This window comes from Pyxicephalus adspersus, chromosome 4 (assembly GCF_032062135.1).
Source record: "Pyxicephalus adspersus chromosome 4, UCB_Pads_2.0, whole genome shotgun sequence".
NCBI classification, from domain to species: Eukaryota; Metazoa; Chordata; class Amphibia; order Anura; family Pyxicephalidae; genus Pyxicephalus; species Pyxicephalus adspersus.
Window position 1 is genome coordinate 127,391,853 of NC_092861.1, and position 17,654 is coordinate 127,409,506.

The following is a 17,654-nucleotide window of genomic DNA, read 5'->3' on the forward strand; positions in this document are numbered from 1 at the left end:
CATACAAAAACCCAAAGGAGGGGACTTTCAAGGCAGATATCATTATATTATTATATTATTATAATACCATTAAAATCACAAATAATTAAAAAGCTCCTATATAGATCTGATTGTACTGATATAAATATTGGCTGTGGCAGGATTTTTTATTAAGTATATTTATATGCTGGGCATTTAATCCTTTGTTTGGTCTGTTGTAAGCAATCATCTGGAAGGAAATTTTTAGAAAACTAGAATTTTTCTAGCATATGATTGGAAGTTTGAAGTGAACACAAGGCCTGCTTTACTAAAGCTCTCCAAGGCTGGAGATGATACATTTTAATCAGGGAAGCTGGTTGATCCAGCAAACCGGGAATGGATTTCTTAATAGAAACTTGCTATGTGTTAGCAAATGTTTTCAATCCTGGACCAGGTCTATTCCAGGTTTCCTGGATCACCCAGCTTCACTGATGAAAGTAAATAATCTCTAACCTTTCCTTTGAGAACTTTAATAAATCAGGCCCATAGTCTTCTTTATCTACTTACATTGGTGAAAATTTACTTTCCACTTAATACATTTTTATTATTTTTGTATTATATTCAGGAACAATATAGATATAGAATATAGATCAAGATCTGAAATTCAAAGTACAAAAATCCAGACAACAGACATAGTGTTCCATGTTTGGCTATATGGTATGAAGGTGCATAAAATATTGGCTCCTCGGGGGAGTGAAAAAAGGTGCCTTTAGTTAGTAAAACCATGGATTACAATATAATATTACTACTGAATGGTTATTTTAAGTTAAAAAAAAACACAGATAACAATACAAATTTATCAGAGGGGCCTTCCCTATGCTATCCAACACCTTTGCTTAGAGCTATACTTTGGAGACTACTTCCGTCATTTAAACCCAATCCGGTGTCTGCATTTAGTGGTCCTTACGACCGAAAAGGTTGGCAACCACTGGTATATAACTGCTAATCTGGGTAATTACTGGATTACAGGTATAAGTTTCTGGCAAATGAGTTTTTTTTTCAAATTTTCAGTATTTGGTTCTATAGAAGGCTAGAAAATGGTAAACATTAACAAAACAAAGTCTTACCTGTCAACAGCTATGGCAAGCAGAGCATTTGTAGAAACATAGAGTGAAACAGTTCTGAGATAATTGACGGATGCGCAGAGGATATGGCCATGTTCCCAGGACAGCTGCTTTACTACATAATAGTCCATCTCGAAGGGACAGCAGACTATGGCTACAATAAAATCCGAAATTGCCAGATTGGCAATAAGCAGGTTGGTCAAATTTCGTAGCTTTTTGTATCTGGCAAGTGCTGCTATGAAAATGAAGTTTCCAATGCCACAAATAAACATAATACAAACCAGAGCCACTCCAATGACTATCTTTGCAGCATAAAATGTTCTTGTTTTGGTTACATCTTCATCATCACCAAATTCATATTCACTATAAGAGAAGTTAAAGGGGAAAGTATAGTTTCTTGAGAAGAAATCCTCACTTTGGATGTAATTCGCAGCCACTTTGTCGTAGTCCATGTTTGGAGACTTATTGATCTGCGTGTACAAGAACCTGTTGAAGGGACACAAGAATTCGCCTCTTCGGATCAATGATACTTAGTAAAGAGCTTACTCTTGGGAAGCCAAGTCATTTCTCAGTTAATATTTTTGAGCAGAGATGAAAACTGTTTCCTGATCTAATTCTGATCTGTAATACAGAAATGAATATGATCACATAATTACATCTACCACCTGTTACAATTTTATTTGTTAGAAAGCTTGAAATTATATCCTATTGGTAATGAGTGATCAGCGGACTGCAAGCTAATATATTAATCCCCCACTGTATTATCCATATCATTTTTAAACCCTAAAAATTTTTAAAATTCTAATCCATCGAAAACAGCCCCACACATTCTTTAATCATTATGTTGCAAAAATCTTTTTTTCAATTTAACTTTTATGAAATGTATATTAATATTGCCTGGCCAGCTAAATTGTGGATCCAGATTGAAAGTAGGACTACTTGTATTGATAGGAAGATGCAGTAAGTACATAGGATACAGGAGAGAGTTCAGGCTAGGAATTACTAGTGCAGGATAGTCCAAAGAGCAGGTATTAGGTAAGTCAGTGCAGTATGTCATTCCTGCAACAAAACAAACTTACCTGCATGGCTAGAATCATCTTTATATTGTAGCTGCACATGTAATGCTCAGTCTACAATCCTGGCATAGCTGGCTGACAGGTATAAATTAATTCCCATGCACACATGTGGGAGTTACATCATTCCAGCCTGGCCAATCAAGTTGGCCAAAGATCCCAAACCCAGAAGAAGACTGTATGCCAGAAGATACTGGTGCCGGCGGTGGAGTAAGAACCACTATGTGCTAACACCTAACCTTTCCCTCACACAAACCTTAAAATGTTACCCAACATTAACACGTTACCTTTTTTTTGGTTTGGATGCAGAAAGAAAACAGCATGACTGTCTTTGCCTTTGCTAGGGATATTCCCCCTTACTGTTTGTTCTGGGGAACATCATGAAAACTCCAAAGTGTTAAAGTTGGTACCAACAAAGTTACAAAGGTAATGGTGAAATCATTAAATAGGGACACTAGTTCCAGAGACTACCTAGGACAATGTACATATGGGTTGATTTTTACTTCCCACCCCATTTTGATTCAGTTAAATCATTGGTTCTGGAGTGACTCTAAAGGCAAATCAACAGCCAACTGATTGTAAGTGATCGATTTTTGGATTTCCAATCAGACTTGAATAGGTTAGACGTGTTAGTAAATATCATTTGAAATTACACAAATCATATCTTGTGTACAAATATTCAATCCGAACTAAATTGATATTACGTTCTGCCTGCCAGGGCAGAATATTAAACACTTGTTTTGGGACTTACCAATTGCCACTTTCGGGCAACTGCTAGTGAAGTGCAAAATTTGCAGTGGATCTGTTTGTGTGTATTAAGTGGGGATTACTTCTTACATGAGATTACAAGATATTTCTTCTGCCTTTCTCTAGCAATGGGGTGCAGGGTGCAAAGCAAAACAAAAAAAAAACATACAGAAACCCTTAAATTTGTTTTAACCATTCACTATTCTATTCTTATCCTATCTTTAAAAAAATAAAAAAACTGGACCCTAACACTTTACCTTACCTTTTTAAAGGTCATTTTAACTCATAACTGTTACCCATAATAGGTTAGCAAAATACTTGGAAGCATATGTATGATGCAGTGAATATGACTTGCCAAAAATACACAGGTGTTGAATAAATCACCGTCACTTAAAACACATTCACCAGGTAGATTCACCTGCAGTAAATGTTTGATAAATGCTGGATTTAATGCTTTATCAATATGCCCTTCAGTATTTCATCTCTAAAACTCTGATCTGAAGTCCTAAATTCATCTAAACCTATAGTTACTAACTCCTGTAAACCTACATTATTCTTCATGGTTTTAAAAACTTTAAATACATTATGATGTCTCTGTTGCACTGAGATTTTAGCATCACAAATAACTACTTCAGGGATATGGCTTTGGAACTGTCCATGGCTGTCCAATGAATCGTCTCCACTCTTCTTTATTTAACCACAAGGCAGAGTGAATCATAAGATAATGTATATTACTTTATATTATTTTTAATGATAAATTAATTTCATTCTTGTAGCTGGGGTTGCTCTTAAGCTATAAAATGAACTTAAAACCTCAGTATATTCCCTTGGTAAATCCTGCACAGAAATGCAACTATGGCATGCAGAACATATATCCTGACTGTTCTTTTATTGATATCCTATCTCTAAAAGACAGCCGTCTAATAATCTTAAACTGCAGTCAACACAGTTATGTAAGATTATGTTTTTCCAATTTGAAACTTTCATTTTAGAGGGGAAATTGTATTTGTTCTTTAATCTAGGTATCTGAAAACTGTTTATCTGCAAAATTGAAATTCCTGAAATTTTACATTATACATTTATAAAGACAACCACTGCAGACCCCCAACTGATGGCTTGGGATCCATATGGAACTGCTGCTGAGCACCCATCAGTCAGAATCTTGCTTCACATCTTTCTTGTAGGCAAACCTGCAGGTCCCTTATTTTATAATATTTTACTATTGTATCAATTTTAACTAAATTGTTTTTGTACATTGAATGGCTCACTACCTTATTTTTGAATGTTATACAATTCTAATGAGCAGCCAATTACATTTTATCTTTCACTAAATACACTAAAAAAAAAGAACCTTGCCTATACCACAATGTCAAAGGTTCCCCCATTCAATGAAATATGTCTGATCTAGATTTTACTTAAGGTACCAACAGATTTTGAATCAGCCTTTTTCAACCAGTGTTCCGTGGAACCCCAAGGTTCCTCCAGAGGTTGCTAGGAGTTCCTTGAACAAAAAGCAATTTGCAACTCTCAGGTCAGTGTGTCTCATGACACCAATGGTCTTTTTGGCTATCTCCAATGGTGACATTCTTCCCATGAGCCAGCAATGTAAGCCATTCTTTCCACCATGCTGATGCACTGTGATCTGTGGCTATAGTAATTGTTGCAGGGGTTCCCTGAAGATCTGAAGGTTATTTCAAGGTTTTCCCATGGTAAAAAGGAGCAGAAACACTGTTTTAGATGGTAGCCGGTAGCATGCATCATCTGGCTATTGTATGGTTTTTCTACTGAGTGTTTTTATCTGAAAAAATGTATGTTCAACATGTGCACATACATACTTGTATGTGGATGAAATTGAGGGAGAAAGGGCCACTAAACTATCTGAAGGAGAATACATGCTGCTAAGACATAAATAAAGGTAAAATAAATAAGGTTCTCCAACCTCCTAAGGCTGCTATTGGCACACACAAATAAATACCCCAACCTGAAGGCACTCCTTATAGTCACATAGCGCAGGTTTTTGCTATTTGCTCGTTAAATTCAATAAACAGAATCTGTTCATTTTGTTTCTAGTCATTTCTGTATGTATCTATTTGTGTCCTCTGAAGCAAAAATGAACTGGACAAGGTAAATTATACCCTTTGGGATAAGTGACAAATGCAGGTCTGACAACTGAAAAAAAGCTAAGCAGATCACTCCTGAGGCATAGAAAATACGAGTTATGAAAATATTTTCAAACTTTTTTCCTCTCGACAATGTGGAAAATTAATTATTAAAGCAAGACATGAATCAACAGATTGAAAAGGGGAAAAAAACATAGAAAAATAATTTGTTATAACAACCTGGAAATACATTTGGTCTTGGCAGAAATCAATAGAATTGTGAGCAAAGCTCCTGAGAAGATTATTACTCGTGCTGCCATTCCCAGAAGCAGAAGAGTAAATATCATTCTCAATTCTTCATGGATCATAGATTTAGAATGACCGCTTTGTACCTTGGAAGCTATTCAATAGCAATACTGAGTTTAAAATGCACAAAAACAATATGAAATCCAAAATATAACAACAAACTTAACTAAACATACAAAAAACTACTGTAAAGCATACAAGTTAATATCATTGGGTATGTTACAAGATTTATGGATCTTTATGTTCTTCTAAATAAACTCAAATATTTTTTAATTCAGTCGTTAGTTCAGTTGTTCAGTTGAAGCTAGGAGGTCATGCAAAGCTTCAAACTTTAAAAATGAAATTTTTACAAAATATAATGAGTATTCAAGTTAATTATAAAACCAATAAGCTGTTTTGCAGTTCCAGTTGAATATGTATAGCATGGCAGCTGGTAAAATTTACATTTTCATCTTCCCAGTACAGGGTAGAGAAATCTGATTGGTTGCTTTTGGGAATAGGCTTCAATCGTCGCTGGAAGATCCCGTATTAATTACATCTAATGTAGACTTTTTCTTCCTAGGACAATTCATAAGATCTACTTTGATAAGTTATGGCATCTATAACAATAAACTAACAACTGATACAAAAAACATCTCTGCATAGCACACATTTTCTATACATAAAATGTATACTATGATTATAATAAAATTTCAGCTTTGATTCAATAAATGATAAGCAACACAATGTTCTTGACAATATAATGAAATTTCTTCCAAGAATTGCAGCAGTTACTAAACTACGAACAACTCGAACCGCAGGCTATGTATTTTATAGCAAGAACAAAATAATCACACTGAGCGTTATCTTCACACGTCATTGCCTGTCCCCTGTATCTTGCCCAATATTTATATTTTCATATAAGGTTTACCAATCTATGACCTTAGAAGGATATACATTATAAACATACCAAGTAAGAATGTCTTCAGGTATTATTCTGTATACAGGTTGTTCTACAAGAATTAACCCATTAATAAAATAATTTGTATTTCATGTGTAATATTTCATATCTGTCTTAGGGGGTCTTGAAAGTCTGCATGATAATGAGATACATTTAGCCAGTTTGTGATACCGCTAAGAATCAATCTAATTACAATAATTGGTTGTTAATAGCTTAAAGACAAACTCAAAATTATGTTGTTTGGAATACATTTATAGAAAAAAAAAGAATTAAGATTCTCCTTTTCTTCTTTTTCTGATTCTTAGCATATTGGAGATAAAGCAATAACTGTGCTGTTTGTAACTAGATTGTAAGCTCTTTTGGGCAGGGTCTTCTCCTTTTAATGTTTCATGTATTTTATCTGTCATTTGCAATCTATAATAAATGCACAATGGTGTGTAATATGTTGGAGCTTTATAAAGTTTAATAGTAATAGATAAATAAAACATCAAGCATCGATCAATTACTTTCTCTCTCCCCATTTATCCGTCTATCTATCTATCTATCTATCTATCTATCTATCTATCTATCCATCTATCTATGATGAAATCAGCACACAATAATAAATCATTTAAAACAATTTTGCTATTCAAAATGTACAATTACATTTAAATAATAGTAACATTTTCACTGTTTCGTTAAATACAGCTAAAAAAAGTGAAAAACTTAAAAACAAAAAAAAATAACCAATGTGAAAATCATTACCTGTGCTTTGCTGCTTGAATTGAAAATAAAGATCATTCTGGAGAACAGAAATCAAACTCTTTCAGTGGTAAGTAATAGTGTTTTGATGCTCTTTTTAAGCTGGCTTCCCATGTCAGTGATCAGATGTGCATTTCCAAATTGTGCTCCTGTGTATTGGGGAACTCCAAGGACCTCCTTCTATACAAGGCTCATACAGGTCTGTCTTCCCAGCCTGCTGGCAATGGCATATACTGCTGCCCCCTAATGTTCTTTTTTCAAATTGCAGCAAGCATTGCCTGCTGCACAAGTAAATGACAATGGCTCATGCAGATATAATCATAGTTTATGGATCACTGCTCAGGAGGGGTGCTTGTATTTCAATGAGCCATTGCAGAATGCTTGCTGCCTAGGGATATCTAACTATTATTTACAATTATGAGTGATATCATTAAGGACCAAGTCCAGTTTCCAGGGGCTGTTCATGTTGTTCATAACAATGTGCAACTCATTTTTTTCTGCATTAAAGAACAAATTCTGTGACTACAGAAACACACAGGGCAAACATAGCAAACATAACCTCATAGTGTGGATGGCTAATGCATGGAGCTGTCATGCAAACTGTTTAAAGATTAAGGATGAATGCTGATGAAGGTTATCAATCTAAATTTGAAACTTTACACATGTATGCACGGTGCTCTTTCTTATTCTTAGCATGTAATAGATACAAAATGTTTAGGATAGCTGGATGGACAGGTGGACGGCTAGTAGGAAAATGGGAATAGGAAACTTGAAGCATAAGGCGTCTGATAGATCAGAATGGAGAATAATTGTGAGGCAAACCAAAGTCCACAGAGGGCTGTGTTGTTGGGCAGACACAATACTTTTTTAGTGTATTCCTTAGGATTTAATAAGAATTGTAGATTAGTTGCAGAATCTGATAATCAATTTGGAGATTATATTTCTAGATTTAATCATGTCAAGTTTTACAACAGAAAGTAATAAAAAAGAATTAGTCCAGCCAGAACAGGAGTTTGGGTAATCCTCCAGTTGTGATATCTGTCTAAGAAATGATGGAGATACGTGATGGTATTTCCTCTGGTTTTTCCAGGACAGTAAGTGAAGGAAATTCTCCCTAACTGGATACAGAAAGCAAAAAATAAACTGACATGGGTTTTTCTCTTCCCTTTTTGATCTCAATATATTAGATATATATATCTCAATATATTACATTTCAAGACCAGAGTTCTTCCATAAATCTAGGCCAAATATAATATGAAATGCTCCTGGCATATATACATATAATGGAATTGCCATTATTCTCTCTATTTCTGTAAATCTGTGTTGTGAAATGTGTTCACAGGCAGTCAATACTCTTTTCTGAATATTCCAAAAACATTGAGACAGTATTGCAAATGGTCATGAAAATTTAAAAAAGATTAAAATTATGATAATGTGATACAGGCATGCTCAAAGGTCAAGACAAAATGTAAAACTGAGATATATATTAGCTCTAAGTGATGAATAGTGATTTGTGAGCTGAGTATTCATCATGACTCAATAAACAACCAATTCATGCATTCATCTTCTACATTGTGAAGAAACCCCTTGCCTCCCCACATTCTTCTTCTAGAACATGAGTCAAGGGTAATTTTCTTTTTGGTGGGGTTGACAATTGTGTCATAATGATGCAGCTATAAACCTATGAGAATAAGTACCATAAGTAACAATAACATTATTTTAAATGCTTAAGCAGACTTGAGTTCTTCCTCCCATTAGCAATGTATTAGCGCATTAGAAATTTTTGCTGCCTAGCCATGAACTGTGGACAGAACTTTACCCTGGCTTGGCGTTTACAAATAGAGCACACTTATCATTATTTTTTTTTCAAAAATCTGGCAAGGGTATGATTTTAAAACAATGATACATTATGCATACCAATAAAACAAAAAGGTACCAACCCTGAGTTGCATTAAGATAAATGGAATGAAGCCCTACATGTACCAAGTAGTGCGTTCCATGTTACCCAATTTATTTATTTGTAAATATTAAATGAGGTTTTTGAGGTTTGACTGCATCTACTCTGAAAAACAATTGATTTTAGGATGGGCTGGACCTGCTTGCTCATCCTCCCTTCTCCATAGAACAGAATGGTGCTTTGTGTACAGCTCTCTTGTGTTCATTTGTCACTGGAGGCGATTGCAAAATATTGTTTACAGAAACAATCTATCTGACGTCAAAGTATAGCTTAGAGTGGTCCTGATCAGTGGCACCTAATGCAGGGGTGCACTTCTTTTTTCCAAGTTATATATCTGCATTTTCATTAATTTAGATTTAGAGAATTGATACACCATATCAATTTTATGTGTTATTTATTCAAATATATCACTTTATGGGTGAAGATCCAATGTTTGCCTGTTGAAAAAGTTAAACGTTTCCATTAAGCATACCAGCTTTTTCATACAATAGTAGATTTTCACTGGCAATGAACAAATTGATTTGGTCAAAGTAAGTATTAGGTTAAGTTGTATACTTTGGGCTCTATTTATCGGTCTATCTGTTTCAATGGCAGCAACTGATCCAACACCGGGAAATGTTCAAAGGAAAACCAGATTCTCTGCTTAATAAATAGAGCCCTTTGTAAACTAGTAAAAGAGTCATTTGGAATCCTCATCAGTTTACCTTGCATTGCAGAATGGTAAACAGATCACTAACCACACACTAATCATCTAATAGATAATTATGTACTACTATTGAGGTGCAGAGTCTCATGGGTGCATCACATCATGGAGTGATTGCCCTAATTTAATTTAAAAATTAAGGGAGCATATGGAAGCAAAAATGGTTTGCAGAGCTACACACTTTGTTCATGTTTACTTTGTCTCATGGTGGGAGAACTTTTTAGAGTGAAATAAAAAAGTGAAATTGAAAATGCACTCCCTCATGGATACAAATACAATATAGTAAAAGCAATATATGGACATTATGCACTACCATGTAATAGGGTTATAAGGGTAATAGTCAACCTGCACATAAAATCTCTGTTGAAAATGGTACATTTGTCTCTGGTGTTGTAAAACATTTACAAGCTCATTGTTACAAAGCTATCCAAGACCCAGTCCATTTGCAAACCTATTAAACTTTTACATCTGTGGCAGCATGAACCCACAAAGAAAAGTATGTAAATCTATTTTAGATTTGGCATCGTTCTCCCATGCAATATTACAACAAATATTTTGGCTGGCCAGAAAAATCACTTAAGGAGTCACATTAAGATTTGAAAGAGTGATTCCAGAGTAAAATCAATCAGTTAACTACTAATGCTGTCCAGGAAACTGTGCCAGATGATTTTATATTATATTTATAGGTCCAAAAGAGCAAGGCTTTCAACATGCCCCAGACTAGCACTGAAGTTGGACCTGCCCTTAAGTAATCCATCAATGGGGCAGATTAATGTTGTGAACTATTGTTATTCTCTGTTTGACCATGGGTTTGAATATTCATAGGGGAGAAATCCTGGGTGCTTCAGGTTCAAGATCTGATTACTGATGGTTTCACATAATGGGCTTCCCTGGTCTAAACAAGCAATGGCCGTATGAAGAGAAGAAAAAGCAGTGTTGCATGTATGTACAACAGTATGTACTTTTCACATTTTCCATTTTATTTAAAGTATACCTAAACTCAAGTTTTTACTTTACAATGGGTACAAGAGGGTAGACAACCCTTTTATATAATATAAAAATATTCTTATTTTTTTTTTTAATGAAGGGTGAAGCACCTCCCTTTTCTGAATGGGAGTGCTTAGCCTCTCGGAATGCATACGTCACACATCCTAGGAGGCTATTGGCTGCTCCTTCTGTGCATATCTGAAATCGAAGGGGCATCTTTCTTTCACTGAGGGGGAGGAGATGCCAATCTCATGCATGCACATTCATTGTTTTTTTTTTTCGCACCTCGGCAGTGTGAGATAGAGTGACGTAGCCAGAAGAATGAAGAAGAAGACTGAAGATGACGGCACCTGGTGCTTCCTCTGTTCCAGGACGAAGAAGAATTCTTCTAGGACCCGATCGAGGAAAGGTGCAGCACAATCGAGGGTTCTGCGGAATTAAAAGGTAAGTGTGATTTTTACATTTTTTCGATTTAGTTCCGTATTAAGTGAAGGAGCGGTAAAATACTGCACTGCACTGAATGACCAATGCACATGTAATTACAGGGAAATTATGAAGATTTTGGTGAATTTACCTTGACCACCAGGCAGTTGCAAAACATCTGTTCACGCAGGTGTGTGTTTATTAAAAATTCATATTTGTATTTTACATAATATTGTTTTTTTGCTCTCCTTGGGGCAGAAGAGCTCAGGGTGGGATAGCACCAGAAGCCAAGCACAGCTCAGGTACTGACAAGGAACAGATATCATTTGCTGAATGACAGAGACATAGCACTGGGATTGTGATCACGTGGCTTTGTTTATGTTCTGCCTCTCCAGTCTAAGCACTACAATGTGATCTCTGTAACTTACAGTTGTGATGAGATGGCTATAACTGCAGTCTTAGGTGAATTGGCTGACAGTGACTCAATCCAAAGGACACCTTGTAGATCCTGAAAAAGTTTATTCCAAACTGTGCAGATCATACACCGATGAACAGATGGATAGGTCAAAATATCATGCTGTGAGCAACTAACAGAAGCATGCAGCTGAGATGAGGGTAGATGACAGAAAGAAAAAGAGGGGAGGAGACAAGAGACTGAGCAGAAGCTAGGGGAAGAGAGAAGGGACACACATAATGAAAGGCAAACCATGCATGTGTAACATGACACTCCCCGTCGAAATCTATGATTTCTAATAACATTATCAAATATAACTTTGTACAAGTCCATGGACAATAGATGCTTGTACTGGAACACCTCTCTTCTTATCAGTCTCTGGATGGATAAGTTCAAAGGTAGACTCTACAGGCCTTGAGAAGAATTCTTCATTCAAGAGTACAGGTGGAGATATCCATGATGTATCCAAAAAGGCAGCAGCAGGCACTGCTCGACTGCCCAAGTCAGCAGGGTTAAGGTCAGTGGGTACATAGTGCCATTGCTCTGGTGTGGAGAATTTCCTGATGCGTTCCACTCGATTGCCCCCTTGGGATGGTATGGGCGGGCTTTTGAGTCAGCTTGGTTTTGCCCAGGACGAATCCTACTCCTATTTCACCATTGGAGTGTACGGCTCGAACATAAGCTACTGCAGCTATGGCTTCCATGGATGCATCAGAAAAGACATGGATCTCTAGTCTGGTGGCATTCTTCAAGGACACAGGAGTGTAAGAGCGTGGTATCTTAAACTGTTCCAATGCCTGGAGGGACTGTTTCCAGGAATCCCATCTTTGTTGTTTCTCCTTGGGTAAAGGGGTATCCCAATCAGTGCTTCCTGTAGTGAGTTGTCTGAGTAATATCTTACCCTGTATAGTAAAGGGTGCAATGAATCCCAAGGGGTCGTACATACTGTTCACAGCAGACAGTACTCCTCTTTTTGTGAAGGGCTTGTCGCAGGCTGATGTTTGAAATGTGAACATGTCTTGTTTAATATCCCATAGCAATCCAAGGCTACGTTGTGTGAGGGCAAGGTCAGACTCTGGTTGGAATTCCTTGGCACTGACGGCATGATCATCGGAAGGAAATGCTCCCATTACCTTGTTGCTATTGGAGATGATTTTGTGTAATCTGAGGTTGGCAGTGGCAAGCATATTCTGGGTTCTGGTGAGAAGGTCAATGGCTTCTTCTTCTGTAGGTAGGGACTTAAGACCGTCATCCACGTAGAAGTTCCTTTCTACAAACTGACGTGCATCTGTCCCGAACTCCTGTTCTCCTTCTTGGGCAGTTTTTCTAAGTCCATAAATGGCAAGGGCTATTGCCAAACACGTGAACTTTCATCCGATAGTCTATGACCTCGTTCTCGACGTCATTGTTGCGATACCATCGGAACCTGAGGAAGTTTCTGTGATCTTCACGGATGATGAAACAATGAAACATTTGTTGAATGTCGGCCATAATGGCAATTGGCTCTTGTCTAAAGCGGAGTAAGCCTCTTAAGAGGTTGTTGTTCAGATTGGGTCCAGAAAGAAGATTGTCATTGAGGGAAACGCCTTCATGACGAGCGCTTGAGTCAAAGACCACTCTAATCTGGTCAGGCTTACGAGGATGGTAGACACCAAAACACGGAAGGTACCAGCATTCTTCTCCTTGTGTAAGAGGGGGTGCAGGTTCGGCATGATCTCTCTCAAACACCTTCTGCATAAAGTCGACAAAATGTTTCTTCATCTCCTGTTTCCGGTTGAGGTTGCGCTCTAAAGCGATGAACCGTGAATCTGCGTATTGTCTATTATTTGGAATTCTCTTCCTTGGAGTGCGGAAAGGTAGCGGCGCCACCCAGCTATTAGAATCATCTTGATAGAACTCTTTACTCATGGTTCTCAAGAATTCCTTGTCTTCCATTGTGGCTGCTAACTCATTGTCTTTTGTGGTTACTTCAAACACTGTGTTACCAATGTTGTCATCCCGAAAGATAAATGCTTTCCTACCATCGAGTATGATGCGCTCCGGCATACTTTTGTCACACAGCCTTTCTTTTACACTATAGTGATGTTGTTGTCTTGGAAGGCAAGTAGTGCGTCCATTGGGCAGTACATGTGTTTTAAAGGAAGTAACCGAGAGAGGTTTTCTGGCATTGCTAAGACAGACGTTGCCAATAATGACCCAGCCTAGATCCAGACGCTGGGCGTAAGGTGCATCATGTGGGCCGTTAAACCCTTAGGACATCTCTCCCGAGTAGCAACAGGATATCAGCATTTTCTTCAAAGGCTGGTATTTGATCAACTATGTCCTTCAAGTGAGCATGGTGCAAGGCAGCTTCTGGAGTGGGAATTTCATCTTTGTTAGTTGGAATCTGATTGCACTCAATGATAGTAGGCAAGGGTATTTCCAAGTTGCCGTTGAGAGGAGTAACTACAAGATCACTGGCTCTTCTATCCCAGACTTCTGTAATACCTGCACAAGTACCTAGGGTATAAGGTAGAGCATCTCCTGCTATGTCTAAGAGATCAAAGAACTTTGTACTTGCTAGAGATCAGTTACTCTGGTCGTCGAGAATGGTATACAATCTTACAGCCTTTTCAGGTTTGCCTTTTCTGTATACACGAACCAAGCATATCTTAGCGCAGGATTTCCCACAAAGTCCTTCTCCACAGACTGCAGTGCATGTTGAGAACACTGAGGTGGAGGTTGCCGTTTGTTCAGCGTACTTCCCGCCAAGCTTTGCCCTGGGGGAAATGTCGGTGGATGGAATAGTGCTGTGTTGGTACAGATGAAGGGCTTGAACGTGGTTGTCACTACAGCATTCTATACATTTAATGATGGCCTTACAGTCCTTTGCCAGGTGTTCTGTGGAAGCACAGCATCTAAAACAAATTTCAAATTCCTTTAAAAGTTCCTTGCGCTCCTGTAGAGATTTCTTTCTGAAACCGATGCACTTCTTAAGTGGGTGTGGCTTGTTATGTATGGGACAATGGCGATTCGGATCCTCAAGTTTCTTGTTTTGTCCAGTCTTCGGAAGAACCGTAGCAAGTGTGGGTTGCACATCAGTCCTTTTCACTGACACTGGACCTCTGCGGTCTCCGTGCGTTATGCGCATGTTTGCAAGTCCTGGAGAAGGTGGACTGAAAGGGTTACAGTCACCGTAGAAGAAACTTGGGTCATTCTTAGAATCAGCGATTTCCTGTATGAAGATACAGAAGTAGGAAAAGGGAGGAAAGGAAGCTCCATACCTTTTCTTGTAAGTAGATCCTTGACTAACCCATTTTTCTTGGATGCCATATGGTAGCTTAAGAAGAATAGGGTTGATGCCACGAGGGGTGTCAAGGTAACTAAGTCCGGGTAGGCGGGTGTCAGCTTTCGCTAGTTGAAGCTCTAGTAGAAGATCACTAAGTTCTTGAAGCTTTAAATTGTCTTTAGCTGTAATCCTTGGAAAGCCTTGCAACCTTTTGAATAAGGCATCTTCGATGGCCTCGGAGCTGCCGAAGCTACGTTCAAGTCTGTCCCAAGCAGCGTTGAGACCTGCAGCAGGATTGGAAGTGTAAACTGTTTTAAGTCTCTTAATACGTTCAGCTGACTGAGGACCTAGCCACCCAATGAGTAGATCTAATTTTTCTGCTGCAGTGATATCTAGTTCGTTTATTGTGGCCTTAAAGGTGAATTTCCAGCCTCTGTAATTTTCAGGTTTGTCATCATACATGGTGAGGCCCGTCCTAGTGAGTTCTCTGCGAAGGATGTACCTGGCAAACTGCGACATGTCTGTGTTTTCAGACTTTGGATCTGAGATGAGGGTAGATGACAGAAAGAAAAAGAGGGGAGGAGACAAGAGACTGAGCAGAAGCTAGGGGAAGAGAGAAGGGACACCCATAATGAAAGGCAAACCATGAATGTGTAACATGACAGTTTACATACAGGTTAGGATTATCATTACATTTATGATTGGTTTTGGGTTTAATGGTAAACTTTATTGGAAACAGTTGTTGTTTTTTTAAAGAAGATTTTGTCTTAGCAGATCAAAGTGTTAGAAAAAAATACCAATGGTAATATTGCTACAAAAGCAACTTCACTGAATTCATTCAACTCATCCTTAGTCCTAAATCACAGCTTTAATTGGTTTATGTCACTGCCTGGGTGCAACATCTACCTGTCAATCCTATATGGGAGGAACACCATGGTGGACTGCAATGATGGAGATATAATCAAGTATAGTAAGGTGTCTTATTGGCTATGTGAGGCCACTTATAGGTATCATCAAATCTGGATTAAACAGAATAAAAAATGTTATTCTACCATCCAATATAATTGCAATTTTTATTCAGTATATTTACACCAATCCTATTATGGATATTAAAATATTGTTGTAATATACTTTTAGTGTGTAATGAAAACTGCTAATATTACTGTGCTTAATATGCTATTAAGAAACTTGAGACTTGCTTCCTACTTAATGTGCCTGATTCATAAATTGTTTTAGTTTGATTTTTGCAAGTTAGAATTACAAAGATGTATTGTATTATAAGATCTATTGCGGTCAAATGAAGGCAATGGACGTCTTACTGAACAGCCCAGCTGTGACTATAATGGGTGACGGAAAACAAACGTGGTCAAGAGACTAATAGTGAAACATCCCGCCAGCAGTTCTAATAGCAGCCAGCTGTTCTTTTTTGCTTGCTTATTAGGCTGTATAAATACATGAAAATAAATAAAAAAATATTCTGCACAATTACAATATTTTTGTTTTTAATTTTCTTTACTTTTGTGTTAAATTTAAACCACAACATATAACTGAACTCCCAACCTACCATATGGTCCCATTCAGATAACCAGTTAGCCAGTCCATAGTGCCTAGCACACTGCTGCAATGCATCCAGGAGTGGCAAACTGCCCCACTGTCACAATACCTTTCAGTTCCAACAGTGGTCCCTGCTAAACCGTCCTGCTGCATCCTGTGCCTGTGTACCCTGTCGAGCTGCCAAGCGTCGCACTCACACTTCGTCTGCCGCCTGCCCTAACCGATGCTTGGAATATGACCACATCTGTCTGCCGCCTGTCCTGACCTGTGCCTGAAATTTAACTTTGTCTGTCTGCCTCCTGCCCTAACCTGTGCCTGGAATTTGACCACCTCTGTCTGCGGCTTGCCCTGACCTGCGCCTGAAATCTAACTTTGTCTGTCTGCCTCCTGCCCCAACCGGTGCCTGGAATCTGACCACATCTGTCTGCCTCCTGCCCTAACCTGTGCCTGGAATTTGACCATGTCTGTCTGCCGCCTGCCCTGACCTGAGCTTGAAATCTAACTTTGTCTGTCTGCCTCCTGCCCTAACCGGTGGCTGGAATCTGACCACATCTGTCTGCCGCCTGCCCTGACCTGTGCCTGGAATTTGACCACGTCTGTCTGCTGCCTGCCCTGACCCTTGCTTGGCCCTGTACTGCATTCGCCTGCCACCTGTCTCTACACCGAGGCCGCTCCAGCCTTCCTCCTCAGGTAGGGTGACCCAGAGGGTCGCCACCTGGTGACTGCCAACAGTGGCCTCCTGGCTACTGGCCCATCACCCCTTGCGGGGTGCCCGGGTGAAGACCTGGTGTCACTTAGACTCCTCACCTTAGGTGATCCTGTGCTACCTGCCTGGGTAGATCCTTACACCCACAGGTCAACTCATTTTCATGTGCTGCCTTGAATTTGTTATGGTGATGCTATCCTTTAAGAAGAGGAAAAGGGAAACCATTGCCAAAAGTAACATGTTTCCAGGAATAATGCCACAACCCCACCACAATGCAAGCAGATCTGTGGGCAAACACTTATAGCGTACCTTATTTTTGATGGACTACAGGTGTCAAGGTGTTCAGTGTATTATAGTATGATTTTGTTTTAAAAAGCAGGCGTTACTGAAAAAATTTTGGGCCCAGTCACACCTTTATAATATGCATCAACACATACTCAAGTTATCTAAAGCTTTATCAGATACTGGTTCACATCTGTGTGATAAAATATTATTTTACACTATAGCTGGCAATAACATGCATGTAAATTTACGGGCTAGTCTAGCCTTAAAAAAAAATTGAAGAAGGGGCACACATCAAGCTGACTTTTCCAGTCTTAGTAAGCTTTATGAAA

General features: G+C 38.4%; 2 protein-coding genes across 2 annotated transcripts in view; both read right to left on the bottom strand.

The window, feature by feature from the left end:
- The window catches only part of PROKR1 (prokineticin receptor 1), a 21,664-nt gene extending 14,516 nt beyond the window's left edge, over positions 1 to 7,148 (bottom strand). The window contains exons 1-2 of the mRNA XM_072409588.1: positions 6,992 to 7,148; positions 1,086 to 1,703 (exon numbers count right to left, since the gene is read on the bottom strand). Of these exons, the coding sequence (XP_072265689.1) occupies positions 1,086 to 1,534 (449 nt within the window). The 5' untranslated portion in view covers positions 1,535 to 1,703; positions 6,992 to 7,148. The remainder of the gene's footprint in view (positions 1 to 1,085; positions 1,704 to 6,991) is intronic.
- A 4,153-nt stretch (positions 7,149 to 11,301) lies between these two features.
- Positions 11,302 to 17,654, bottom strand: part of OTOR (otoraplin) — a 291,057-nt gene continuing 284,704 nt past the window's right edge. Inside the window, exon 5 of the mRNA XM_072409592.1 lies at positions 11,302 to 11,311. The gene's annotated coding sequence lies outside the window, so the exon portion shown is untranslated. The remainder of the gene's footprint in view (positions 11,312 to 17,654) is intronic.